The 27,995-nt window shown below is 40.4% G+C and overlaps 1 protein-coding gene across 1 annotated transcript; it reads left to right on the plus strand.

Moving 5' to 3' along the window:
- Positions 1–1,865: 1,865 nt before the first annotated feature.
- trim37 (tripartite motif containing 37) lies at positions 1,866–27,976 on the plus strand. Its single transcript, XM_082547856.1, has 26 exons — positions 1,866–2,126; positions 3,935–4,004; positions 4,169–4,270; positions 5,564–5,604; positions 5,975–6,091; positions 6,407–6,494; positions 6,611–6,733; positions 8,880–9,003; positions 10,120–10,187; positions 11,096–11,220; positions 11,491–11,541; positions 11,897–11,978; positions 12,111–12,187; positions 12,857–13,036; positions 13,136–13,250; positions 13,498–13,689; positions 14,043–14,176; positions 14,302–14,384; positions 16,170–16,424; positions 17,569–17,877; positions 19,945–20,091; positions 22,450–22,645; positions 22,752–22,843; positions 24,276–24,386; positions 25,416–25,458; positions 25,605–27,976. The coding sequence occupies exons 2-26, from the start codon at positions 3,984–3,986 to the stop codon at positions 25,612–25,614; spliced, it is 2,886 nt and encodes a 961-aa protein (XP_082403982.1). The 5' UTR covers positions 1,866–2,126; positions 3,935–3,983; the 3' UTR covers positions 25,615–27,976.
- The last annotated feature ends 19 nt before the right edge of the window (positions 27,977–27,995 follow it).

The raw sequence follows: 27,995 nt of genomic DNA on the forward strand, positions 1-27,995 counted from the left end.
GTTCCCAGGAGAACTTGTCATCACCTTAGGAATGAATTAGAGCGGAGACTGTGAGTCAGGCCTTCTCGTCCAACATCAGTGTCTGACCTCACAAATGTGCTTTCGGTCAAAAATTCCCCGAAACATACTCCTAAACAATGCCGAAAGTCTTTCCAGAAGAGCTGAAGCCGTTATAGGTGGTGATGTATGCTGGGATTTTCCTTCACAACCAATTCTGGGATTTATAGAGACTGATGAGAAAACGAAAACGAAAATATGCAACAGCAACAGCATGGATCCATTCATCCATAGCAGAGTACCCATGTTCTGATGGCTGCTTCCAGCACGGTCACAAAGCTTAGATATACTCAAACTGGTTTGCACATAATGATGAGTTCACTGTAAATGGCCTGTATTTGTATAGGGCTTTAATTAGTCCCTAAGGACCCTAAAGCACTTTACACATTCAGTCATCCACCCATTCACACACTGGTGATGGCAAGCTACATTGTAGCCACAGCCACCCTGGGGCGCACTGACAGAGGAAAGGCTGCCAGATACTGGCGCCACCGGGCCCTCTGACCACCACCAGTAGGCAACGGGTGAAGTGTCTTGCCCAAGGACACAACGACCGAGACTGTCCGAGCCGGGGCTCGAACTGGCAACCTTCCGATTACAAGACAAACTGCCAACTCTTGAGCCACGATCGCCCCACTGTAGCCTCCACAGTCACCAGATCCCACTACAATAGAGCACCTTTTGGATGTGGTGAAAAGGGGCACTCCCATCCTGGATATTCAGCCAACAAATGCAAAAACTGTGTGATACTATCATGTTGGTATGGACCAAAATCTTGGAGGAATGTTTCCACCACCTTCTTTTATCTATGCCATGAAAATTAATACGGTTCTGTGAGTGGGTGTCGAGAACAAACCAGGGGATTTTTTCAAACTATTATGTGTCAGAATTGTTAATAATGTTCCAGTGTAATCACTGCCTCCCAGCTATGAAGTTAATAACAATCCAGTGATGAAGTAAGTATGAATATGTTCTCAGTATGAATGCTAGAAAATGCATTTTCTGAAGAATGAATGAATGAAGAAACTGAATGTTTCGCGCTGAAATGATATATTTGCTGAATGTTAAGTTAAAAATATTGAATGAGCTGAAAAATACTGAATTTTTCACCTGAAAAAAGTGCAGAACTGTTGAAAGCTGACGTTCACACAGAAGAAGTTGAAAAGTAGCTGAACAGGTTTAAAATGTAAATTAGAAAAAGCTGAGTAATGACAAACGAAAATAGAGTCAGAAAACAACCGAAAGAATATTAAAAGTTCATATTCTTTTAATCACTGAATGACTGAAATGTGATCCCCCTACTTGGATCCACACAGTTCAAAAAGTTTACATCTCTGAGCTTTGGAAGACACACTGTTGGAAAGAGAATAACGATGGCTACGTCTTGAGGGTCAAATAATAGCTGTAGACCGAACACTGTGGACACAGCAGCAGTTTAAAGAGAAGGTTTTAAGATAAATTTTTCCTCTACTCCCAGTCTGGCAGTTGAACTGTCTCACTCTAACATATATATATATATATATATATATATATATATATATATATATATATATATATATATATATATATATATATATATATATATATTCATATTAGTATATATTATTAATATACTAATATATATATATTGGACAGTTATATATAGTATACGATACAGTTTACGATATACAGTGTACACTTTGTGCTTTGCCCTGCCTTAGGTTTACGCTGTACTTTCCCAAACTTTCCATTTGGGGGCGGCAAAGCCCCACAGACTTTCTGTCACTTGCAAACACATAAAATTAATAGAAGAAGAAAAAAAGCCATTCGATTGGTTATTGCTAGGGGACAAACAGCCTCTCACCAACCACTGTTACATCTTCAGCTTAGGTAGAAAGGCAGCTGTATACCATCCTTGGTGCGGCACAGTGTGAGGTCTATTTTGTCGCAGCTAAATCTGAGTAGCACTTTAGTCTTTTTTATTTTTTTGCGGTGCTTTACGCGACGGAGGTGTTGTAATATATTATAATGTAGCCGTTAGCCGTGGTTTGTTTATCGAGCGGGGTGGACAGAGCCGATTCTCCGTCTAGGTGAGTGAACGACCCTGCTAATGCGAGCAAGCTAGCTATGAAAGCTCTCTCTCTCTTTCTAGATATATAAATATACATACACGCACTTATATATGTTTTTGTATTCAGGCTATCCTGCTATATGCTGCTGTCAGGGTATATCTTCCTTCCATCTATAGCTGCTGCCATTGCTGCTGTCGGACTGGTTTTGTGTCTGCTGATGCTGGGCCTCTGGCACAGATTGCAGGCTGCCGTTCACAACAACTGTCATGTTGTTGCTAATGTAGGCGAGCCCGCTGTTTGTGTTGTGCTCTACAGACACAGTTGCACTGATGTTACTGAGGTTTACATTCATCTTCACCACGTGCAACTATTGAGTATCGATTAGAGCTGCAGGGGTGACAATTTTGATCGTTTTCCCCATTTACTCGGATATTAAATAAAAATAATAATAATATTAAAAAAATACCTGAAAAAAACTGCTGTTTACTACCGCACATTCCTGGATTTTTATGTGGCCAGACCTTCCAAACCCCATTTAATATACGATATGTCAAAGTAAAAGATGTGCCATTTTTGCTTTCACAAGAAATAATTAAATGATAATAAAAATAAATAAATACAACTTATGCTACTTTCTCTTTATTAAGCATTTGAGTAAATTGCTTTTTAAAGTTGCAAAAAAGGCTCCAGACATGCCGGACCATATGCACTCACCAGCTACATTACACCTTCCTAGTACCAGGTTTGACCCCCTTGTGCCCTCAGCAGTGCATTAATTCTTTGTGGCATAAATAGCTGGAAACGTTCCTTTGATTTTGTCCATAGTGACATGATGGCATCACACAGCTGCAGGTGTTTCATTTGCACATGTATGATGTGAATCGCCTGTTCCATCACATCCCAAAGGTACTGTACTGGACTGATTACTGTAAATGACATTTGAGTACTTGTTGTCATGGTCAAGAAACGGGTTTGAGGGGATTTGACCTTTTTCACATGGCACATTAGCTCATTAGAAGCACCTTTTAGAACATAGTCAGCAACAATACTAAGTGTGGTGTTTAAAAGACGTTCACATAGTATGACGGATCCAAAGTGTGCCAAAAAAAATGTCCCCCACATCTTTATAGCACCAATTTTTTACACTAAATTCAACAATCTTCTGTTGTCCTGTTTAGTTTTGGTGAACCTCATTTTCGTGTTCTTGGCTGTCAATAGTGGTCCTCGGTGTGGTCATCTGATCTTCTGCTTCAAGGTTCAACGTGTTATGCAGTCATAGGTCCCATTTGGCACCAACAGCTATGCTTCAGAGTCACTTAAATCTCCTTTATTCCACATTCTGATGCTCGATTTGAACTTCCTCAGGCCGTCTTGTCCATGTCTACATGCCTAAATGTACTGAGTTGATGCTGTGTGTTTGGCTGATTAGATATTTGTGTTAACTACCAGTTGAATGGGGGTAATAATGAAGTGGCTTGTGAGTATAGATTTAAACTTAACAATTAAGTGATGTATTTATTTTAAAAAGTAATATTATTTGTTTTAGTAATACTTAAAATTACTAAATTGTATTAAAAAACTATTTCTATACAGTGATGTTTTATTTAAGAAATGTAAGTAATTAAAGCAAAAATTAGGGGTCCATTCTCAGTGTGCTTGCAGTAAAGCCATCAAGTTTCTACATCACATCTGTAAACCTTCTGAAATGCTTGTGAGGTTTCAAATCCTGCAAACCTTGATCTCAAATGTCAGGTGCCTACTTTCAACTGTCCAACTAAAGCACAGTTTGTTTATTGATATATCCTTATACTGTTTTTCTTTTTTAGAATACTTGTTTGACTTGTCTGTGAGGCCCAGAACATCAAACTGGCTGAAATGGATGAGCAAAGTGTTGAGGTCAGTTTCACTGTTAGACTGCTATGATGTATTACATTATATATTGTATTGTATAGTGTATTACTTACCAAATTCATGTAATGTGCATGGTTTAATCTTCATAATCTGTGGTCTTGAGTTCTGTGGCTGTAGTCGGTTTAAAACGTTCTTCTGTCCCTGTGCAGAGCATTGCTGAGGTGTTTCGATGCTTCATTTGCATGGAGAAACTGAGGGATGCTCGCCTCTGTCCACATTGCTCCAAACTCTGCTGCTTCAGCTGTATACGAGTGAGTCTGTTTAGACATAGCAGCGATCAGAAAATGTTCTCCTCACTCCACAACTCTGCATTCAGTTTTTACAAGTATCTTAGTTTTTATCTAATCAATTTTGTGATGTGACCAAAATTACTGCGACTATGTGCAATGAACGTACAGTCTTGTTGCTTTTCTAATAGTTGTTTCAAAGACAAGGGCCACAAAACAACATACGTACTTGACAACCTTGGTTTTATAGAGGAATATAAACCAAATGCAACCAGTTGCCAACAATTTTTGTCGAGTCCCCTGTTACAGAAACACATGTTGCAAATGCTTATTAGCGCAGACTGACTCAGATTGCTTGCAGCATGTTGCTAGTCCGTTTTTATAGACAGCAGATTTTGCAAAACTTCGCCAACCTGTCCGTGAGTGATCATAGAATCAGACTTAAACCACAATTATTTGAGAGGTTGCCTCCAAGCAGCCAAACTGTGCAGCCACCTTGTGATTAAAAGTGGTCACCTGCTGGTTGAGGGTGTTTCACGCTCAGCCTCTGGGCAACCAACTGTTTTCATGCAACTACTTGAAATCAATCACTGAATGTGGGGAATAAATAAATAAAATAATGGAAGTCACCAGGCATTAGGCTGGTTTTTTTTTTTTTTTTTTTCCAACTTGAAATGAGGTTGATGTCCTATTTTTACTCTAATGTGATTGAGCCATTAATGATAAAGCGATGAGACAGATAAGTCTGTTAAATCACACAGTTGGGATTTATGTAGAGCTTTTCCAGTCTTACTATCCAAACCCTTAAAGAACACACAAACATTCAGACAGCACTTTTTAAAAAATAATAAACTACACACTGTCCAGCACACCTGTGTATCTTTCAGCCCACCGTTATGTGTGTAAGATCTTCGTTTTTATTTTATACATGTTATTTTTATCTTTGTAAAATTTGATGGTGACTGGTTTTGGGATCGGTCACGTGCTGCCACCGCTACTTCTTTCATGTTTTATAGCTACATTGATAAATACTGAGATGACTTATCAAGTTAATAACCACCAACAGTAACCACAGTTGTTACTGTTCCCTTTCAATAATATTTGGTCAACAGTGCAGCAGTGGGATGCCGATGATTCACATGAGTCAGTCTTTGCTTATCCTCACACTCAGTAGGATCAGTTTGTGTAGTTTAGTTTTTCTTGGTCTTTATAAGGAATGTACAAATAAGAAAAAAATATAAAATGTCCTGAATCATGAATCTTTGGCAGACTGTTTGTGCTGCTTGTATTTAAGCTGAAATCTCTCCTGTGTAACAGCGATGGCTGACGGAGCAGAGAGCACAGTGTCCACACTGTCGGTAAGCACCTGCTAACACACACACTTCATATAACTAATCACATTTGGTGGAATAATTCATGGTCCATGTGAATTTTGTTTGAACTCATAAGGTACCTGGTAAGACCAGAGTAATGACTAAAAACAGTGTGTAAGAGCTATACAACTCACAATGTAACAGCGTGGAATACATATGAATTCGATGTGAGTTAATTCAGCAAGACATAAGCATATTATTTCTTTAGTATATCCTATGGGCAAGGAGAACACCAATAAAACTGATGAAACGTAGCGAAACAGACAAAAAGCCTCAAGATAACTTTCTGATCTGCTTCATAATGTTAGAATAGCTATGCAGTTATTAAAATATGTGTGTGCATTCTTTTGTACAGGGCTCCACTTCAGCTGAGGGAGCTTGTCAACTGTCGCTGGGCGGAGGAGGTCACCCAGCAGCTGGACACCCTGCAGCTTTGCAGCCTCACCAAGCATGAGGACAACGATAAAGACAAGTGAGTTCTTGACAAGTGTCTTTCAGTCCCAGTCCTGTTTTCTGAGTTGAAAGTGTTCTTGTCATTTTTATATCCCTGTCTTCCTTAAATTTCTCTTCATAAATCAAATCTTAATGCCAGAACTATGAAAAGTTATTTTAAGAAGTTTTGTTCATTCTGTGTCACCATTGTTTTATATTTGTCAGGGTTTTGGTTTTTTTTTTTTTTTTTGGTTGGGGTTACTTATACATGCTCTGTGATGCTCAACTCAGAGAATAACAATCAAATTTGGTACAGTTGTGGGAAACAAACAGTGGTTGTCTTGTTGCTCTGCAGATGTGAGAACCATCACGAGAAGCTGAGTGTTTTCTGTTGGACCTGTAAGAAATGCATCTGTCACCAGTGTGCCCTGTGGGGAGGCATGGTAATGCTTCACTTATATAATAGTTGGCAAAGTCAGAAACGCTCTCATTAATGAGTTTTCCGCTACATAAAAGTCAGATGGCGTCCGGTGAATTTTGCTGTTTTGGTTGCTTCCAGCACGGCGGCCACACCTTTAAGCCCCTGGTGGAGATTTATGAGCAGCATGTGACCAAGGTGAAGGAGGAGGTTGCCAAGCTGCGCCGCCGCCTCATGGAGCTCATCAGTCTGGTGCAGGAAGTGGTGAGGACTGCTTTTTCTCTTATGAACAACAAATGCTCAATAGTTTGATATTTACTGTCCTGTCAGATCAAACTCCTTCTGTTTCGTGCACTCATCACTTTTCACCTTCACCTCTTCAGTAAATCTTTTTAACTGCAGATTCATATCCTAGTACATATTTGAATTCTTCTTGACATTCATGGGACTTGAGGGATGTTCTCTCCCTCAACTATGAAGAATTATTAATGGGTTGGCGAGTTATCTTGAGGCAAACTCAGTTTTCAGTATTACAAAGGTGTCCTTTCTTAGCTGTCTAGATCAGCGGTCCCCAACCCCCGGGCCTCGGACCGGTACCGGTCCGTGAGTCGTTTGGTGCTGGGCCGCGAGAGTTGAGGCTCAGGTGTGAAATGTGTGGTTTTCAGGGGTTTTATCGGGTTTCAGCGTTATTTTGTTATCGTTTTTATCGTTAACTCGGTCTTCCTGGGTCATTTCACGTGTGTTATGAATAAATCTTCTTTTTTTCGGTACTGGTACTAGTTTTATTTTGTTGTATTTATCCGCGACACCTTAAAGGCCGGTCTGTGAAAATATTGTCGGGCATAAAATGGTCTGTGGCGCAAAAAAGGTTGGGGACCGCTGGTCTAGATTACCACGATGAGTTATGCTGCTTTAAGTAGAGTTTAGATTCTCTGCTGAAGGAATAGGTTTTATATGTATTGCTGTATCTTACATGCCACTGTTATGATAAGCCAATGTGTTACACTGTCTGCCATAGGAATTTATACACATTCATTTTTTGATGCAGAAAATGCATAAATGTTTTTATTTTCTGACATTAATATAAAAAATAACTAGCATTTTTGTTTTGCACAAAGAAATAAAATCAGCTCCATAATCCATAGAGCCCAATTAATGACCCACTTGTAGAGGAAAGCTTAAGTCAAAGAGCCTGTGGAAATTGTTTTAACTTAGGACCTCTGAGGCCCACTTTAAAGTTTCAGGTTATTAATGTCAACTGGGTACAGCATGAAATGTCCCGACAAAGCACTTTGCAGTGTTTCTTGGTCATTATTTGTGTGATTACACTGCTACATTATTGTAGTTCGGTGGTGGGATTCAGGAGCACCTGAGGGTCACTCTGGCCTTCTCAATTTGAGCAGTGACATTAAAGCAAACAGCAGTGAACTCAGGGAACTGTTATCATGATACTCCTGAAAGATACACATAGATGAGTTGTATGAAGACTGCCTGTTTCTCTATCTCTCTTATGAAAGCATCCACTCTCTAACTGCTTCTTCACACGTATCGTGTCACCTGACATGATGGACAGAGTGAGACGAAAGGTGAAACAAAGAATAGATAATAATAAACTATAACACAATAAATTAAAATGCCCATAAATGCTGAAATAAGTGCAAGTCAGTTACAAGGCAAAAACACTCAGTCTGTTTGCGTCATAGCTTGTGTTCAGTTTCAGTGTCTGTGGAGTCTGCTTTTGCTTTTTGTTTGAATATAATACGTCCTGCGAGAGGATGAGCTCACTCTCCTGTTTAAAAGGCTAAATGCTTTCTGTGATTGTGCCTGACTTTGTTGGTTTGTGTGTCTACTGAATGATGTATCCTGAGAGTTTTTAGGATGCTTCTATAGCCTCGGGATACCTTCATGTTTGTCTGTTAGACCAAAAACTTTGGACTGCATTAATCTGAATTCCATATCCCAGATTATCATAGTGGTCAAATTTTAGCTCTAGGTATATTGTGATTATACTTCCATTCGAAAATGAAATATCATCTTGATAAATCATATAAGTTGAATTATTTTGTTACCCCCAATTTCCTATGCTTCACATCCAACGATAGATGTGACATTGTGATATAGCGACCACAACAATAAAGTATCTACTGTACATTATAAAGCGCCTTGAGGCAACTTTTGTTGTGATTTGGCGCTATATAGATAAAATTGAATTGAATTGAACAACAGTCCTAATCAACACACAGGATTAGACTTCAAAATGATATCAAATCCGCAGCCTACAGTATGGGCGTGCTGTATTGCTGACATCCAGCAGATGGCACTGTTGTTTTAATAAAAGCTTGTCAGTGAAGTTGACACAGTGAACGCATATTTAACACAGTGTGTTTGTGTGTTTTGTTTGATGGTTCAGGAGAGGAACGTTGAGGCAGTTAGGGGTGCAAAAGACGAGAGGGTCCGAGAGATACGTAACGCCGTGGAAATGATGATCGCTCGTCTGGATAACCAGCTCAAGAATAAGCTCATCACCCTCATGGGTAGGACTCACACTGTGCACACACTCACTGTCAAAAGCAGATGTCCAGATAAATGTTTTTTTTTTCTTTTTTTAGCTTTTTATATACATTTTAACCTTCAATTTAATTAATTACACATCATTTCAGTGCATTGCTTTTATCTGAAAAAGAGCTGACCTCAAATCTTATTTTAAAAACATTTTTGACCACTTTCAAGCTCATTATTTCCATGTCTGAACACCTTGCCTACTTTTATGTAAAAATACTGAAAGAACTCTGGTAAGCTGAATTGAATGACTGGCTTTTAGGCTGCAGGAGAGGACACATTATTCTCATTTTCACCTGCATTTTTTTGACTTCACTAGAGTAGCTTTGCACGATTAACTGTTCAAAAAAATGTCCTGCAGCCCATTAGATGGTTCAAACTCTGTTTAGAACAAGGTCAAACAATTGTCTTCCGATTGGCTGAAAAGCAGGCGGGTGGGGCTTGGGCACTCACAGACAGAACTGCATGTCTGAGATGACCAGATTTCGGCTATCATACAGAGCCAGGAGTATTTTTAAAAAAATGAATGTTTTGCTGACGGGGTGACATAAAATCTTTTTACCATTAAAATATCATTAAACATGAATTAAGGAGCATTCAGCAGTATTTTGCAAAAAATAAGAGATGAAACTGCTGAAAAAACATATTTAGAGTTATCTGAAGAGAATGGTACGTTAGGGTCACCCTTACTAACTGTAGTCATTAATTAATATTCAGCAGTTAAATAAATTAATCCCAGTTCTGTCGCCACCTGGTTATGCATTCCCAATAGAATAAGCATCATTTTAACAGGTTAAAGACATATGGCAGTGTTTAGTTTTCTTGTTGTTGCAAGACTGGCTTTAAATGTGTCTAAAGGTCGAGACCTTCACCCAACAAAACACGCAGACTCCCCACTGAAAGCAGTGAGAGGCGCCCTTTATAGCTGCGGGTAATATACATATGAAATATTTATCTGGACTGAGTGGATCCGTGCACTTGGCGCCCACATACACAACCTGCACTCCCACACACTCTCACTCAGCAGCTTCCATCAGGGCTGACATTCAGCACAAGAGTACTGAAAATAGAACTGCGTTCCTCCCCATCAGGCCAGAAGACGTCCTTGACCCAGGAGACGGAGCTGCTGGAGTCTTTGCTGCAGGAGGTGGAGCATCAGGTTGGTCGTCTGCAGCAGATCAAAGCCTCCATTCATTTTTTTCCTACTGCATATTGTTAGTTGTGTAATATTAAAGCTGAGAAACCCCACACACAATACAGCAATACATGCTGTCTCATTGATTCAACACTATTCCAGTCTTTAAGGTCAAGGTATATTTTAAATCCTCTCTTATAGCAAGTGTCTGGTGCAATATTTTAAAAGTTTCAACTGTGCTGTTAACTGTTTTTAAAAAGGAAACGACTAATTTGAGGTCTATCCAAACAATACATCTGCAAGTTATAAAACCAAAAGTATGATGTAATGGCTGCAGAGCTGGTGAGAATTCACTGTAAGTGCTTTATTTTACACTGTGGGAACTTCTTTTATTCATTATTGAGTAGCAGAGCATGTTGCACGACAAATCGGGCGAGCAGGCATGTTGCATTTGCACGATTGTTTCTTACAATGTGATGTGATGAATCATGAGCTTTTCTGCACTAAGAGTAGCAGCCAGAAAATATTACAGCACATTAAATACAGAAATACTGGCAGCGTTGAGGGATGGGTCATCTCATTTACCATCTTGAAGTTATTTTGTAAAATGACTCCAAAAAAGTTGCACTTTACTATTTTTCATAGATATTCATAGCATAAATGTAACATTTTACTGAATTACAATTACAATTTATTTTTTTTACAAAAGAATCAGATTTTGAGGGGGTCAGGTGGGAGACTGTTTTTTGTTTTAAGAAATGAACTTTTATATTCTGACTTTGCTTCTTTTGTTACTGAATTAAGTAAAACATTTAGTTGAATTTCAGTTAACTGTTTATTTTTTCTGAGCAAAAATCAACACATCATCGATTGTTCAGCTGCTTGCTGGCAGTAACGAGATGATTTTCCTGAATTGTGTGTATGCTGAACAGCTTCACTCCTGCAGTAAGAGCGAACTGATCTCAAAGAGCCCAGAGATCCTCCTCATGTTCCAGCAGGTCCACCGGAAACCCATGCAGTCTTTCGTCACCACGCCCGTCCCTCCAGACTTCACTAGGTAATATCCTCAGCTGCAACACCAGACGCTTTTCACGGTCCAGGGAGGATGCAACGAAATGCCTTAGCTACTAGGGATAACAAAAATTATCATCAATAATAAATGTTATGTGGCAGGAGATTCCCATTTGTTTTTTTTTTTGTTTTTTTTAATCAATCGATTAAATTTTATGGCTCATAATACTAAAGGAAATAACCTGACAGTGACTGTAAACTACAGGTTAATTATTGTGCTTTTATGTGCAGTCATCTTTCCTCTTTGTGCTTTCAGTGAGCTGGTTCCTGCCTATGACTCCAGCACTTTTGTTCTAGTCAACTTCAGGTAAATCATCTCTGAGGCTGCATTTGGTCATAGAGAAGACAAACAAGGAACTCTCACTCTGACATACTGTCAGCTTCTTCCTATCTTCAAACACCATCCTTAAATTTTGTTGAGGATTTTATAAACTATGGAAAAATGTAAGGTACTTTTTAAAAATTTATTTAGCCTTTATTTAACTAAGTTCCTTGAGATTAAAATCTCTTTACACACTATTACAATGTTACAAGTTAAACTCAAATATAAATGCAAAATAAAATGAGTCAGAGTAAAAATAACCAGTTAAAAGCTTCAAATGGGAAATCTATCAAAACATCCTGATAGGGTTTCAGCTCGTTTGATATATGTTTGTTTGTAGCACCCTGAGGCAGCGGGCTGACCCGGTCTACAGCCCTCCCCTGCAGATCTCTGGCCTCTGCTGGAGACTCAAAGTCTACCCAGTGAGTTGATGTATGCCTTTTAAAACCTGGCTGCAGTTCTAGCTGACATCGATTGGTTATTGTGACTGTAGTAATTTAGACAGAAATCACGTTGTCTTTGCTAAAGCAGCACATGTCTCTGTGTTTCTGCAGGACGGTAACGGTGTGGTTCGTGGAAACTATCTGTCTGTGTTCCTCGAACTGTCTGCAGGACTTCCCGAAACATCAAAGTATGTAATATTTTGTTGTACATTGACTGCTCTTTCAATAAATTCCTCCTCTGCTCTGTTTTCTTTCTGTGACAATTTTTTATTTATTTTTTTTACAGTCAAGCCTGGGGCTAAATTGACTTGCGTAAAAGATTTATTTTCAAGTCCAATTTGAATAATTTACAGTTAACATGCAGGAAGACACATAGATTAAAAATGTTCAGTTATAATGCAGCCAGTGTTTTTCATAAAACCGTCAAGATTGTTTTAAAATGAAATGAAAATCTGGTCCTAATAGATGCACAGTATAACAAAAACCACTACATTACATGATATAGGATATTTGAAAAATGAGTTTGGCATCAGTGAGGAGATAATACTTTTTCTTTCATGTTTTAAAGACGTGTTACCACTTCAACCAGGGGAGCAACAGGGGAACCCCTGATTGAATATTTAACGAGAAAACTGCATCAAATTTTGTCATTTTTAGCCGATTAATACCAAAATCAGGTGATCCTACTTGGACTCAATAATACTTGTGGCTTGAAAAACTAATCACTTCTAGTTTGGTGTGTTAAATATCCGTTCACTGTCTTTTAGTTCTTTAAAGAAATACATCCTCAAAAGTCCCGGATGAGTTCTGCTTTTGCTGCATTTCCTGTGTGTTGATATGCTCTTTGATATGCGTAGATATGAGTACCGTGTGGAGATGGTCCATCAGGCCTCCAGTGACCCCACAAAGAACATAATTCGGGAGTTTGCCTCTGACTTTGAGGTCGGTGAATGCTGGGGCTACAACCGCTTCTTCAGGCTTGATCTTCTAGCCAGTGAGGGATACCTGAACATGCAGACAGACACACTGGTCCTCCGGTGAGAACACGCACGCCCAATTCTAATCATGTAGAATCAGGTTGAGTTGGAGATCTTTTATCCCAGTGTGACTGAGTATCATTGGTTTTCTTTGCTCAGCTATCAGGTTCGCTCACCTACCTTTTTCCAGAAGTGCCGAGATCAGTACTGGTACATCAGCCAGCTGGAGTCGGCCCAGAGTGGCTACATCCAGCAGATCAACAATCTCAAAGAGGTACTCTGTCTGTCCGTGTTTGTGTTCTGTATTTATAGGCATGTTTTGTTTTTTTACTGTTTGTTGAATTTAGGATTCACTGACTCTCGTCAGCCATTGTTTTAGAGTAAACAGATTCCAAAGTTTTCAAAGATGCCAAAGTCTCTGAGTCACTCTGACTCATCTAGTTGGAGTTGCTTCCATAATTAAGTGTCTGTTTATTTTGAGCTAAATAATATTCCCCGAATCTCTGTATTTCTGATTCCAGAGGCTCGCTATCGAGCTATTTCGCCGTCAGACCTCACGCAGCTCCTCGCCTCCTGACCTGAGGCTTGCTGCGGGCACCACGACCTCTGAAAGAGACCCTCGCTCGGTGAAGAGTGACGATGAGATTCAGACCACTTTGAGCAATAATAAGAAAGGAGAAGAAGAAGAGAGGACGCAACACGATGACTCTAATGTGAGGATGGAAAATACTGCTTGACTTTGAAAAAACAGCTGATTGCTTCTTAATGTTTTCTTATTCGAGAGGGTGTCTGTGCATAGCTGAGCTTATACAGGTTTTCTTAGGTGATGGGCATCATGTTTTCACTGGAGGTGTTATGACTATGTCAAAAACTACTAATTATCTAGTATTATTTGGGTATTTTATTTATTAAGCTATTAATTTATTGGTGTTAAAATTTTCTTTTTATGGGGCATTTCATTGAATTTTAATTAAAAATCAAATGAATAAGAGCTGGAGGTTTTGGGATCCAGCGTCTTCCTGTACGAGATACAGCTCATTAATTGCCTGGCTCCTCTGTTGTCCAGGAGCTGTCAGACGGTGACCTGGAGGTGGACTGTCTGACAGAAGAGGAGGTGAACCCTCTGGATGGCAGCAGCACTTCAGGGAGCTCCACAGCCACCAGCAACACTGAGGAGAATGACATAGACGAGGAGACAATGTGAGCACAAATGGCTTTATTGTGAAACTTTCTACAAAAAATGTGCTTGGTGGTAATTTGATAATGAAGGCTTTGGTTTCTTTGGTAAGCCGAAGAAATGGATACTAACAGAAATATTTTCACAGGTCCGGGGAGAATGATGTCGACTTCATCGGCAACCTGGACACAGAAGAAGGAGAGCTTCCTGATGACTTGGCTGGAGCCACGGGTATAATTTAAAACATTCATAAAACTGTTTGATTTGAGTTTCCCACAGCTGACATGTTTTTGTTTTGTTTTTTTAACACACAGCAGTGTTAAAAATGTCAGATGTCAGTTTTATCGTTATGTTCTTGAAGGATTATTTAACCTATGCAAACAGAAACAAACTTAGAACCATGATTTGTGAACACATGATTTATGCTGCTGAACAACAAAGAACTGTTTATTTTTTTTTCCCCTGCAAATTGTGTCCTGAAATAAGCTTTCATTAATTTGTTCTTAAGTATAAATCAGCAGGAGGAGAAATCAATAATGAATGACTATAAAGCAGAACACAATTTAAAGTAATATTAAATATGCACATTACTCAAGGTTTAATGTTGTCCATTTACAGCAGATGTTCTAAATAAGGACATTTTCACACATTAAAGTTGATTATAAACCTCTATTTCTTACTTAGAAATATCAAATGGAAGCTCTTAAATCAAAATACAAGTGCAATTTAGCCAGTCTTAATTCATATTACATGAAAGCATGATTTTAAAAAAGGAAAAAAAAAGATTTCTAAATGCTTGAGTTCTTCTTAGAGGGCTGTAACTTGTGGTTAATAGTATAAATGAATATGTTTCAGTTATTTAAATAAAATATGGTGTTTGTTCTCATTGTAACTCAGTAGGGCAGTTAAACCGTTAAATCTGATTATTTTCATGACAAAAATGTTCATCTAAAAGTTGCTACAAAAGCCCAGTGGGTTTACTGAACAATTCCCTCCATTTACGGAGTGTAACCATCAAATATTTATTGTCCTTTCTCAAATAAAGGCCCTGTTGTCTCCTCAGTTGAGGCAAATAAAAGTCAGCCTCTGTTTGAGAATTTTAGGAATCTATTTGTGTTGTTTGACAACTGTAGAGGCAGATCACAGCAATATGATGGTGGACCTCAAAGCGGCTCCTTCAGGCGTGTTTGACTGTGTTGGTGTTGAAAGGCATGAAGAGGATGAGTCAGTGTTGGTGCACCATGCCCCTCGCAGCCTGCCGATATAGAAGCACTTGGTGTCCGTGTGTGTACATGTGTGGGGAGGGGGTGTTAGATGTCAGAGTTGAACATATCTTTGCTGCATATTGTTTACATCCCACATTGGAGTAATTTTTATTTTTTTATGATTAGGTTACAATTCAGCGAGAGACTCCAGCCTGTTTTGTAACTCTGTTTTTGATGCAGGTTTCTTTGTCTGGAAAACCTTTAGAGAATTTTCTCTCCCAGCAGCTGGAAACTGGCCAGTCAGAAACTCATGTGGGCTGTACAGATAATAACATGTCTCACTGCTGCTTGAAACCAGATCAGTGTTTCTGTTGAGCTTCACTTAAACTTGAATCCCAGATTCAGTAGGTCTAAAGATTAAAAAAAGAAAAAAGGGGGAAAAAAAGTATTTTAAAAAATTTAAGAAGTTCAGACAGCTAAAACCTCCTCAGGCTTTTTGTTGGCAAATTTAACCATATTAAAAACTTAAGGACACAATATATCCTATAGACGTTTACTTTTGAATCAAGTTTTTATTTCAGTTAACTGAAAGGTTTTTCACAATGCCTTTTAGTTTAGTTTTAGTTACCTATAGTAACAATGAAGAGCACCAGATCTCCAACATAAAGAAACAGCTCAAATAACACATAAACATGAATATTTGGAAGGAGAAATGGAGCAATAATCACTTAAATAACCCCTTATTCCTCTTTTAATTTAAGCACAGCCACACATGAACCATATAAACCCTGTTTTTGTGTCTGATCTGCAGGCGGTTCCAACTCCAGTGTGCGATCATTACACCGTAGTGCTGCAGCTGCTGCCGGTCGTAGTACTAGTGGCAGTGGAGCTTCCGCTGCTGCTGCTGCCGCCACCGCCACCGGTGCTGTTGGGCCAGGTGGTAACAGCCTCCTGGAGATCGACCCGGTCATCCTGATCCAGCTGCTGGATCTGAAGGAGCGCAGCAGCGTGGAATCCCTGTGGGGTCTTCAGCCTCGGCCTCCGGTGTCTCTCCTCCACAGCCAAGGTCTGTAGGCACGCTAACAAAATATCAGTCCCACTAAACTGGGAGTCATTACTCAAACTCTGACACAGGGGTTCCTCAAAATAAAAAACACTTTGTAAGGTCACAGGTTAGCATGTAAACAGCACTGGTTTCAACATATTTAAGTATAGAAAACACATGTAGGATGTTCTGTAGGCTTTGGGGATAAACGCTGTGTTTGCACAAGATTACCAGAGAGCCTCATGCTGATTCTTATCAGTCTCATCCTTTTTCTCTTTTGATGGATTTGAACTTGCTTTCGATATGAATCGGTTTTGCTGCTTTCTATGGAGAAGAAATACATTAGACCAAACTTTTCATTTTCAGGGTGGGAAAATTAAACTTACAGGAATCAGAAAGAAGGGTGCAGCGAACGCCAAGAATTTTGTGAAAAGAACAAAGAAAAAGACCAAAATCAGTTTTCTTGGGACTAATATTGTCCCAGCACCTCTGCTAGGAGAAACATTGGAGCTAATTTGTTGTGGATTTTTTTTTTCTTTAAAAATTGGTCAAAACCATTACCACCAGCATCCTTTTGTAACCACTTTCTCTTGACCTGTTCGATTAAAAGCGTTGAAGAAAGGTGGAAAGAGAAAAACAGTTTTTAGGGCAACAAACTACCCTCTCACCTTGTAACAGCTGATGTTATTAAGTCTGAAACGACAGTGATCTGAAGGACTACAAAAATCTCATCTTACGTACTTTTGCAGGTCATTAAAAGAACAATATAAAGTAAAATAAGATGTTTGCCACATTGAGACCTTTAGTTCAGCAGTTTATTACGTGAAATAGGAAACAGACTGTTAATTAACATTTATGTGATCTGCACCACTTGTTGTGAGTTATAGGACGCTATCCTCTGCTAAAGGAGGTAATAAAGGAAATATTGAAGTGTTTTCCTGAGTATCTGGAGAATTTAAACCGAACTTAGCATAACTGCCATGCAGTTTGTGAAAAGACTTTAGGTACATTTGATGTTTAACTTTTTCTCAGTACCAACAGGGAAGCTTCTGATTGGTCCCCGAACCACCATGCAGCTTGCGACCATAGCCCCAAACATAGTTTTAAGCTGTATATTTGGAGCTTCACCTTATCTGCTTCTCTAACTTGTTTCTTGTGTCTTCAGCTCATCCTCACTCGAGGAAGGAACGAGAGCGGCGTCCGCAGGTGGTGCGACGATCAGCTCCGGACTCGGGGGTCCTCATCCGCCTCAAGGCTCAGATGGCTGAGGTTCGCAGCAAGATGGCCGATGTCAAGAGTCAAGTGCTGGAGGTGCGGGGGTCAGCGGAGCCCAGGCCTGGCCCATCTGGGGCCTTCGGTGCTGAAGAGCTCCCGTCTCATCACGGCGATTCAGAGATGGCAGCTTGTCATAAACCCAGCGAGCTTGACCTGGTGGGGAGAGCAGCTGCGACTCGAGCCAGACCCTGCCGCCCCGGTGAGGACTGCTGTTGCAAGCTGTTCAGTATTAATGTGTAAACAGTGACAGTTTCAACCAAACAGGGAATCTGAGTTATCTGGTTACCCACGCTACAGTTGGTCCGTTTGATTATCTCAATCTCTGCCTGAGGAAATGAATTTATTGAATTCTTTTTGAAAAGAAAAAAACATTGTAGAAATGAAGAGCTGTGTGAAAACTATGCTGCTTCTTTTTGCATGGCATGTTATTCTGGTGGACAAAGTACACAGCAAATGTGCAAACCGGAATAGAGAGGACAATCTGTGTGGGTTGCCACACTGTCAGTTGTCAAGGGTACTCATATGTAGGGCTGTCCCGAATACTTTTGTTTAAAAAAATTTTTTGGGGGGGTGCTTTGCAAAAGCAAATGAACATAACAGAGAGAGAGCATCGTATCTGTGCTGGGAGATCACAGAAAATGTACATGATGACCTACAGATATTTTTTTCTTTAGCTTTTGAACAGTAAATCTATTGAATAGGTATAGCTGTTCATCACTGTAAAAATCCACCATGTTGCCCTGCAATCTTGAAAACAGTGACAAGTTGGACATTGCCGTTCTACCTAATCAGGTTTTATGTATCTTTTTAGAAAGCGGCCACATGCGAAGTAGTATGAATTGGCTAAACAACAACAGCAGTTGGTTATAAGCTAATATTTTCCAAGTTATACTCGAGTGTCGCAAAAATCGCACTCGCCTGCAGAGTGCAGATTAATGCACTACAGATGGCCAGCATTTTTAAGCGGACTTGGTCAGAAACATAAAATACTGCAAAATATTAAATTGACACATATCGTTTTTACCCATCAGCTGCAAAAGGCTGATGAGCTATTGCTGTGGGCTGGGTGGGCGGTGTGGACACCCGAGTTTGTGAACGTGATAACTCAAGAAGGAAGTTGCCTAATATTTTCAAATATTGATACCACAGGTACATCTACTAAAAATCTCAGACAACTTCAAAGCCTGGCGACTTTAACCTCAAGGTCAGAGGTCAAGTTTTCTGAAAATATTCTGAATGCAATGACATTAGAATAAGGCGACATAGGATTTTACCACAAGTGTATCTACTACAAGGCTAAGGGACAGCACTGGGAGCCACCAGTATTTTTTATTACTCATTTATTGCCAAGTGTTTATATGATTCCAATATGTTACATGTTACATGGTCTAAATTTTACTGTTTTTGAACAGGATGTTTACATTATATTCTCAGATATACGTATACTCTCAGAATCCACTAAGCTAAAACCTAACAGGTTAACATGCTCTTGCTGAGACTGAAGCAAGTTAACAGGTTGGCATAGCCTCAGTTTCTTTTTTTTCTGTGTCTTTTGGGAATTGGTCAGACGGCCCGGTGGCGCTAGTATCCGGCAGCCTCGCCTCTGTCAGTGCGCCCCAGGGCAGCTGTGGCTACAATGTAGCTTGCCATCACCAGTGTGTGAATGTGTGTGTGACTGGGTGGATGACTGAATGTAGTGTAAAGCGCTTTGGGGTCCTTAGGGACTAAGTAAAGCCCTATACAAATACAGGCCATTTACCATTTAATTACAACATTGAAAGTCAATATTTGCTGCTTCTTTGGATCCAACTAACCTTACATCATTTGTAGCTTTATTTATAGCTTATAAGGGAAATAAACTCTTTTAAACCCTAATCATTGCATAAAACTTGTAATATTGCCTGCTAGCTCTGGGAAACATCAGTGGATGATATTCAGGCTAATTTTTCATTGGAAAAATGTGCCCAGAGAAATTTTGGACTTTTTGAGATTCTATTCTGTCAGGACAGATTATGCTGTTTTTGTTTTGGCACAGTCTTAGGAAGAGATGGATTAGTTTACTTTCCATATTCCCCTATTACACTAAGCCAGGAAGGCCTGCCTCACTATCTTTAGATTAAACTCCAGATAACAAGGCTCACGGGACTTCTGCTGGCACAATCAATATGGTTTTTATCATTATTATTATTATTATTATTATTATTATTATTATTATTATTATTATTATTATTATTATTACATTTGTGTGTCTGTGTTCTGTGTGCAGCCAGGAAGTCTCTGTCTCCTGTCCTGGACAGCAGCTCTCTGGTTGTGAAGAGGAGGAGTCCAGAGGAGATGGAAAAAGACCTGAGGGGAGCAGAAGCTGCTCTGGAGCTCAGCCTGCATCCTAAAGATGGGATGGGAGGAGCAGAGGGTAAGTGTATTCTTGTTGTTGTTGTTTGTTTTTTATTCTCCTTTAAACCTGCATAAAATCACAGCCAAGGTGTAACATTGTCCTAAAAAACCGAATTCAAATCTGTGAGAATGACGTGAACAGTAGATGTTGTAAAACCGAAACACTGATCTTTAAAGTGCAATAAAGACAAACGGCAGAGTCAGGTGATCATTTGTTTGTTACTTCGTCACTTCAGGTGAACATTTACAACTGTTTAGACAAAATATGGATAGAGAAGGGTTGATTTATTTATTTTTTTGATTTTGTTTTAGAGAATCAACAGTGATTGTGCTGAAAATTTAGGGTGCAGAGCTTGACTGCTTGAGTGCACTTTACTCAGTCAAGTATCCACCTGATGGATCCTGAAGTTTCTGCAGTTGATTTTTATATTTACTCTCCCCTGTACTGCTTCATTAAGACTTAAAATAGTTTGTGATTCTTTAGTTGCTTTTATGTTTTAACATCGACACAAAAACAGTAACACTTTTCTTTTATAAGAATTTAAAAAAAAAATCTGATTCCTGACTTTTATAGGTGACTTTATTAGATTAGCCTTCAGACGTGCAGTTCATGATCTCCCCTTTATGAGTCATGTAATCATCATAAATTATATATTGTGGTTTAAGAGGTTGAGCTTTTAAAACTTTTCATATCAGTATTATGGTGTGGCCTGCAGTTAGTTCACCTTTAAGACACTCTGAATATCATGGTAACAAAAAAACCCCTTAAAGGGTTTTAAATGAGGTTTTTCATTTGGGGAAAAAAAATCATCGTAACTCTCTTCCCAATACAGACAATATGTGATGACCTCCCCTGTACCCATAATGATTAGTTTTGACACGACCTAGTTTAATGACCATTAGAATAGTTTTTTTTTTTTCAGGGGTAACTGTATAGGCGGAGACCACCTGCAGTAAACCCAGTCATTTTGTTCTATAAGCAGACACTGTTTGGTTCAGAAAAGGGAAACAAGGGTTACTGCTAGTAGGGTTTTCACGAGGTATAAAGTTAAGGCAGCAAATCACAGTGGTTTTTATTATCCACTGAACATTCTGTAGCACCACCATCTGATCAAAATAAATAGATATCCAAAGACATTATACACTCTCCTAAACCTGCAGTATGAAGGGATTCACTTACCCCAACACTGGCGATCACGATGAGTGGTTACACAAAGCTGGTTATGAATTTTTTTTAGTTATCCCAGGGTTTCCTGATCTGCGTATGAACGTTTACGTAAAAATGGTTGGCGTTGCCAGCATCTGAACAATCACACTGTTAAGTGTATCAGCAAGTAAAGCCATAATACAGAATAAAAGTAACACAGCTGCTCCAGATGAGTCAGCGATGTGAGATAACCAATCACTCTACATTAATTTAATACATACAGCTCTGAATAAAAGAGCTACTATGTTAATGAAATTGAACTTATTTGAAGCTTGGAAAGAAAGTGCGCCAACTGTGTAAATATGTGTAAAGATACCGAAGATTAATTATTTTATTAAATAAATTTTTAAGTTGGTTTTGCATGCACACTGGATGTAAGGTCAACAAATACAAAGAAGTGCTCTGCTTGTAGAACAATAAAAATTATTCACAGCCAACAGAAAAATAATGAAACAATAAAATTGTCTCCGAGAATTTGTATTTCTTGCTGATCATCAGGGAAATGGAAAGAAATTAGATATTACTGTCTGCACACAGTGGTCCGAGGGTTTTTCCAGGAATGGTGATGCTGTTTTCCAAGGAATTAATCAGCAGGCGGTGATTTCATATCTGTTGATCTCTAATTATGCTCGCAGTTTAAGTTACCAAGCTGATATACCCTGATAAGAAGTGTGAACCTCCTCCGTGGTACAGAAAACCCAGGATGAACCTGGATGAGACAAAATCCTGCTTCATTGCAGAGGCATTTATAACTTATTCATAGTGGAATTTTCAAACTGAACGTCCCACGATCTTTGACGTTGATTCCCAAGAAACACTTTTCATGTTCCAAAGAAGATAAACTCTTCTGATTTTAATGAATCACGAGCAAGCCATGCTGAAAAAGGTCGAACTTAGAGATTTCTGCACACTCCTCAAGACGATGCTTACGCTAGTGCTTCTTTTATTCAGGCTCTAAGGAAACTTATTATGACAGTGTCTTCAGTGCTTCCAGATTTGATTTGCAGTTTAATGACTGATGGGTTCTGGGATTCGCCAGCAGGGCTTTTTTTTTAGAAAAATAATACACAATATTACTTTATGGTCACACCCACTCAGCTCCCTGTTTTATCTTTTCTTAGCACATTCCCACTTTTCCATCACGTGACTTGGCTTTTGTCTTCATTCCAGGAGTGCTGAAGGCTGACAGCCTCCAGGGACCCCTGGTGTCTCTCAGCACCGCATCAGAGCAGCCCTCCACCTCTAAGCAGCAATATACGATGGAGCAACAGCTATACGGGGCCTCGGGGTCCAGGGAAGACATCTTCACCTTGGCAGCATCGAGCTACATGGCTTCAAGCAAGAACTGTGGCAGCAGGAGCCTGGGGTACGACCCAGAGACTCCTCACGCACAAGAAAAATTATATCTGCAAGAGACAGCCGTGTAATGGAACGCCAGGGTCCCATATGTCTTTCATTTCTTCCCGCTGCAGGGCAGCTGCGTTGGACTGTGAATCTGAGAGCTCAGGAAACTCCCATCAGTCCTTGCCGGAGGTGCCGTCTGCACAGCTGCTGTCATGTGAAGGTTGGTTCACCTTCTAACTGTGAGCCTCAGGAGTGATTGTGTTTGATGATTTGGATTGGCTCTCTGTATACCAGGCAGGGTTTTGTGCGTCATGCTACAAGGCCGTGTCCCCGTCAGTCAGTCTAATTTAGTCTTGGTACAAGTTTGCAAAATTGAAGCTTGATGATACTTTCTTTAATTAAAAAAGAACATCTGGCACTCAGCATACTTTAAAAAAGGAATCATTCCCCTATTCTGACTGATGGTCTGTGAAATCCATCAATTCAATAAGAATTCTCCATCCATCCATCTTCATCCGCTTTATCCGAGGCCGGGTCGCGGGGGCAGCAGCCTAAGCAGAGAAGCCCAGACCTCCCTCTCCCCAGCCACCTCCTCCAGCTTATCCGGGGGAACACCAAGGCGTTCCCAGGCCAGCCGAGAGATATAATCTCTCCAGCGTGTCCTGGGTCTGCCCCGGAGCCTCCTCCTGGTGGGACATGCCCGGAACACCAACCCCATGAGGCGCCCAGGAGGCATCCTTGTCAGATGCCCGAACCACCCCACGTGGCTCCTTTCGATGTGGAGGAGCAGCGGCTCTACTCTGAGCCCCTCCCGGATGGCCGAACCTCTCACCCTATTTCTAAGGGAGAGGCCAGCCACCCTTCGGAGGAAGCTCATTTCTGCCGCTTGTATCCGTGATCTCGTTCTTTTGGTCACTACCCACAGCTCGTGGCCATAGGTGAGGGTAGGGACGTAGATCGACGGGTAAATTGAGAGCTTCGCTTTTACACTCAGCTCCCTCTTCACCACGACGGACCGGTGCAGCGTCCGCATTACTGCAGCTGCAGCCCCAATCCGTCTGTCGATCTCCGGCTCCCTTCTCCCATCACTCGCGAACAAGACCCCGAGATACTTGAACTCCTCCACTTGGGGCAGGAACTCATCCCCGACCCGGAGTGGGCACTCCACCCTTTTTCCGGCTGAGAACCATGGCCTCCGATTTGGAGGTGCTGATCCTCATTCCCGCTGCTTCACACTCTGCTGCGAACTGTTCTAGTGCGAGCTGGAGGCCCTCACCCGATGAAGCCAACAGAACCACATCATCCGCGAAAAGCAGAGATGAGATTCTGAGGCCACCGAAGTGAAAGCCCTTCGCTACTTGGCTGCGCCTAGAAATCCTGTCCATAAAAATGATGAACAGAATCTGTGACAAAGGGCAGCCCTGGCGGAGCCCATCACCCACTGGGAACGAGTCCGACTTATTGCCAGCAATGCGAACCAAGCTCTTGCAACAGTTGTATAGGGATCGAATGGCCCGTAGCAATGGGCCAGACACCCTATACTCCCGCAATAAGAATTCTGTAACACTGAATTATGAGCGTGCCTGAGAAGTTGGAACTTAAAGAGTTCTGCACACGTGTAACAGTCTCATTCTTTCTCGTCTCGTCTGCAGATCAGCCGGCATCTGTCCTGGTGACGGCTACAAGCAGCGACAGCGACACTGAGGACGAGGCCCTGCAGAGCAACAACTCTCGCTACGACAACCACACTCCACCCTGCACAGGTAACCAGCACACACATCATGAAATGAGGCAGAGCCAAGGTGCATGATGTAGATACTAAAATCATTGTTCAGATTCTGCAGAATCTGTTAATGTTTCCCTTTTTTCTTTGGTGGTTATCATCTCTACACACTCCTCCCTCTCTTTCTGCTCTAGCGCTTTTTTGGTATGTGCGTGTATAGTATACATGTACAGTCATGTACAGAGTTCGCAGCTTCAGTCGTTCGCAGACTTTTCCTTAGACTCTAAATAATAATCGTTCATGTACAGCCTTGCACATCCTTTACTATTTTTTATTTATTTATTCTTTTTTTTTTTTTTAAGGAGAAGGCAGATTGGGATGGTGTACCACCCCTGTATTCAGAAGCAGGAGGTTTAAAGGTAGCCAGTCCAGGGGTGTTATTCATTTCTCCTTACTGCGTCTCTGGCAGATGGAGTCCAGCATTCCTGCATCATCAGTTTACCACGTGTAGCCATCTCGAGTGTTTTGCTCAGTTTTCTTGTGTTTTTCATTTTGTTCTTCTTAAAGCCCTATGATGCTGCCCAAATGCATATTTAGGGTTTAAACTATTTTAAAGGCATTTATAGGCATTTTCTTTGACCACATCCAAAATCCACAGTTTTCACAGTTCGCTGGTGCTCTTGGAACGTAATCCCCGCAGATTTTGGGGGGCGACTATATTTGATGAGTATTAGTACCACTTCTTTTTATTACTTTTTTTAAAACATGAGAACAACTGGATGAGGTGAGTGGGATCCCACAGGGGTGGTGTGTGAGACAGCAGACTGTTATCCAGCAAAAAGGATGCACATCATCAGAGAGACTAATGATTTCGACCCTGGCAGTTTTTGTTTTGTTTTTTTCCCTCATCTGTATATTTGTGGATTACTGATAGCTAAAATAATTTAATAGTCAGATGTTTGGGAATTTCCTGGTACTTTTTGTCTCCTGTTCAGATGCTGATTTTGTGTTGTAATAGTGTTATGAGTAACACACAGATTGGCGTGTTTTTCCTCCTTACTTCTTCCAGGAGAGCAGCTCCTGTCTGATGACATGAGTCTACCTGCTGACAGGTGAGCGCAGAAGGGCGCCAGCTTCACGCCATAATAACGATGCAATAATGGCTGGAGAGGACACACATGCTAGTTACACACAGCTGTAGAGTAGAAACTATTTGTTATGCATGAACTGAAAACAAACACTTGTTTTTTTTTCTTAGAGTTTCCTGAATGTCTTTATTATAGGACCATGGCAGAAGTTAATGAAATAACTGTTAAGAGCGTCACTTCATGTTGTGCAGAAACAACAGAGCTGCTCCCTTCAAGACAAACAACATCACCGTTTGCGTTTAAAGTTGTTTTTCTCTGTTCTGGGTTTGTCTTCATTCGGGGGTTTGACCCCTCGGTGCTGCTTTTTGCTCGTCAGTGTGGCTGTTATATAGCAGCACTGGGTTTACGTAAGTCAGTTAGTCTCATTATTTAATAGCCACGTACTAATGGCGACACTGCTGTTTGTTTAATGACTGAATTTCTAACAGTGTTAGGTGCATAGAAGCAGGACTGCAGTGCTTTTTAGTCACTTTATTTAATTCCTTGTGTATAAATGCTTTTCTAAGTCTGGCCTGTCTACAGCATATATATGTAAATAATATGTAGCCTGTCAATAAGAGTTTAGTGTTTCTACTGCTGTGCTGTTCATGCTGAGTTCAGTCTTCCTGCCCTTCAGGCCCAGCACCTTCTCCTCTTCCTTCACCCACTCGGCTCTCTTTATCCACCGCTCAAACGCTTCGTTTCAGACACACAGTTTTTTTTTTTTTTGTTCTTTTTCTCAAGGTGAACCATTAGCTTTCCTTGTAAGTCATGTAAATGTCTTCGCTCTTAATAACAGCCGCGTCAGACTTTATTTGACATTTGAAAAGGCTAAGCGATCAACTGAGTAACGTGGTTTATGAAGCTGCCGCTGCAGTCTGTGGGCTGAAACTTCATAGCACACTGCAGCCTCCGCGGTGACCCTCACTCTCAGGCAGGTGTTTTCAGTTCAACATCTGCATAAACACCAGTGACTGCAGGGCAACGGGCCTCTGCCCGCAGAGACTGACACACATACAGCACACCTGGCAGCTCATCAGTTATTATTAATTTAAAGGAGCAGTCTGAGTTTGGGTCTTCTCTTGATTCTGTAAAAATCTTTGTTAGCTTTACTGGACTCTATCCACACCTGCTCCTCTCCACTCCCACAGATTCAAACACCACTAAAACAACTGCCTTTTTTTTTTAAATTTATTTATTTTTATTCCATGTTTTAAGTCTGCAGTGAGTGAGCGAGCATTGAAAAGCTGAAACTGAGGCAGTAGCTCTGTTTAAATTATTAGTAACACCTGTGTTCCTGATGTGGTGTGTCAGCACATCTGCTCTGGAGAGTTTCTGTATGTGGGCTGTACTCAGGCACAAAAGTGCAAAATTTAAAGGGCTAGTACACCCAAATTAAAAAGCTTACGTAGTGTTATCTATTAGTGAGATTGCTGTTCTTACATGGACACGATGGAGGGGCACGCAGGGCATTTACTTAGTACTCTCTCGATTAATCCTACGGATCATTTTCTCAGGATTTCATTTGGCTTATTTAATGGTTCCAAAGAGTGAAAAATGACTGTCGCAGAAAAAAACGATCGGCTAATCAGAAAGTTTGCCCGTTAATTTCCTCTTTATCTAGATTTACTGAATAATTGCTGCACCTCTAGGTGAGTGCTAATTAGTTTGGGGAGCTCTGAAAAATGACTTTCCTTCTAGACCCTCTTACCATTGATAATTTAATTGGAAATATGTGGGGACCTTCTAATGAAAACTTCCCAGGATGGAAGGTTTTTGGTTTTTGTTTTTTTTTTTGGGTGGGGGAGTAAACTAAACAAAAATAATCTGCATAGAATGAAAGTGTGTTTCTAATTTTGGGTGAACTGACCCTTTAAAGTCGAGGCACATTTAGTTTTCTGAGGAGTTGACAGCAGAGCTTAATAAGAATCGCTGTAATTATGTAACGTGTGCTCTGCTGCCCTGCTGGCTTTTCTTGATGGATTAATTATTTCTCACCTCACTTCTCTGAACAAACAGAGCGAACACGAGTGAAACGCTGTTGCTGCACTTCACTGGGAGAAAACATGTCGAGCACTCTGTCAGACCTTTCTCCTTCACCCCTCAGCTGTAACTCATTTTAAAAGCCACTTATTCTTCCCATAATCGGGAGTTTGTGTTGTAAATATGTTGGAGTATGTTCTTTTGAGGCTGTGCCTGAATGCACATGGCTTTAACAGCTGGACTGAAAGAAGATGGACTTCTTGTGCGCACCAAGTCTTTACACTAATAATTGAAAAAGTCCATTGCAGCTCATCTTGTAAATTCTGCTTTTTCGTCTGTTCCACTGTTGCGCACTTTCACATACATGACCGAAACATGGAAAAGCTCATATTCTTCACATGTTGTTTTGTCAAAAGCTGCTTTTGTTTTACATTTCCAGAAGTTGCAGTCTATAATTTTATGTGTATATTTTCTTTTTGTTGTGAGTGTAATAAATAAAATGTTTTATGATACTGAGAAAGAGCACGGTTGCTTATTTG

This window comes from Aulonocara stuartgranti (assembly GCF_965226115.1).
Source record: "Aulonocara stuartgranti genome assembly, chromosome: 10".
NCBI classification, from domain to species: Eukaryota; Metazoa; Chordata; class Actinopteri; order Cichliformes; family Cichlidae; genus Aulonocara; species Aulonocara stuartgranti.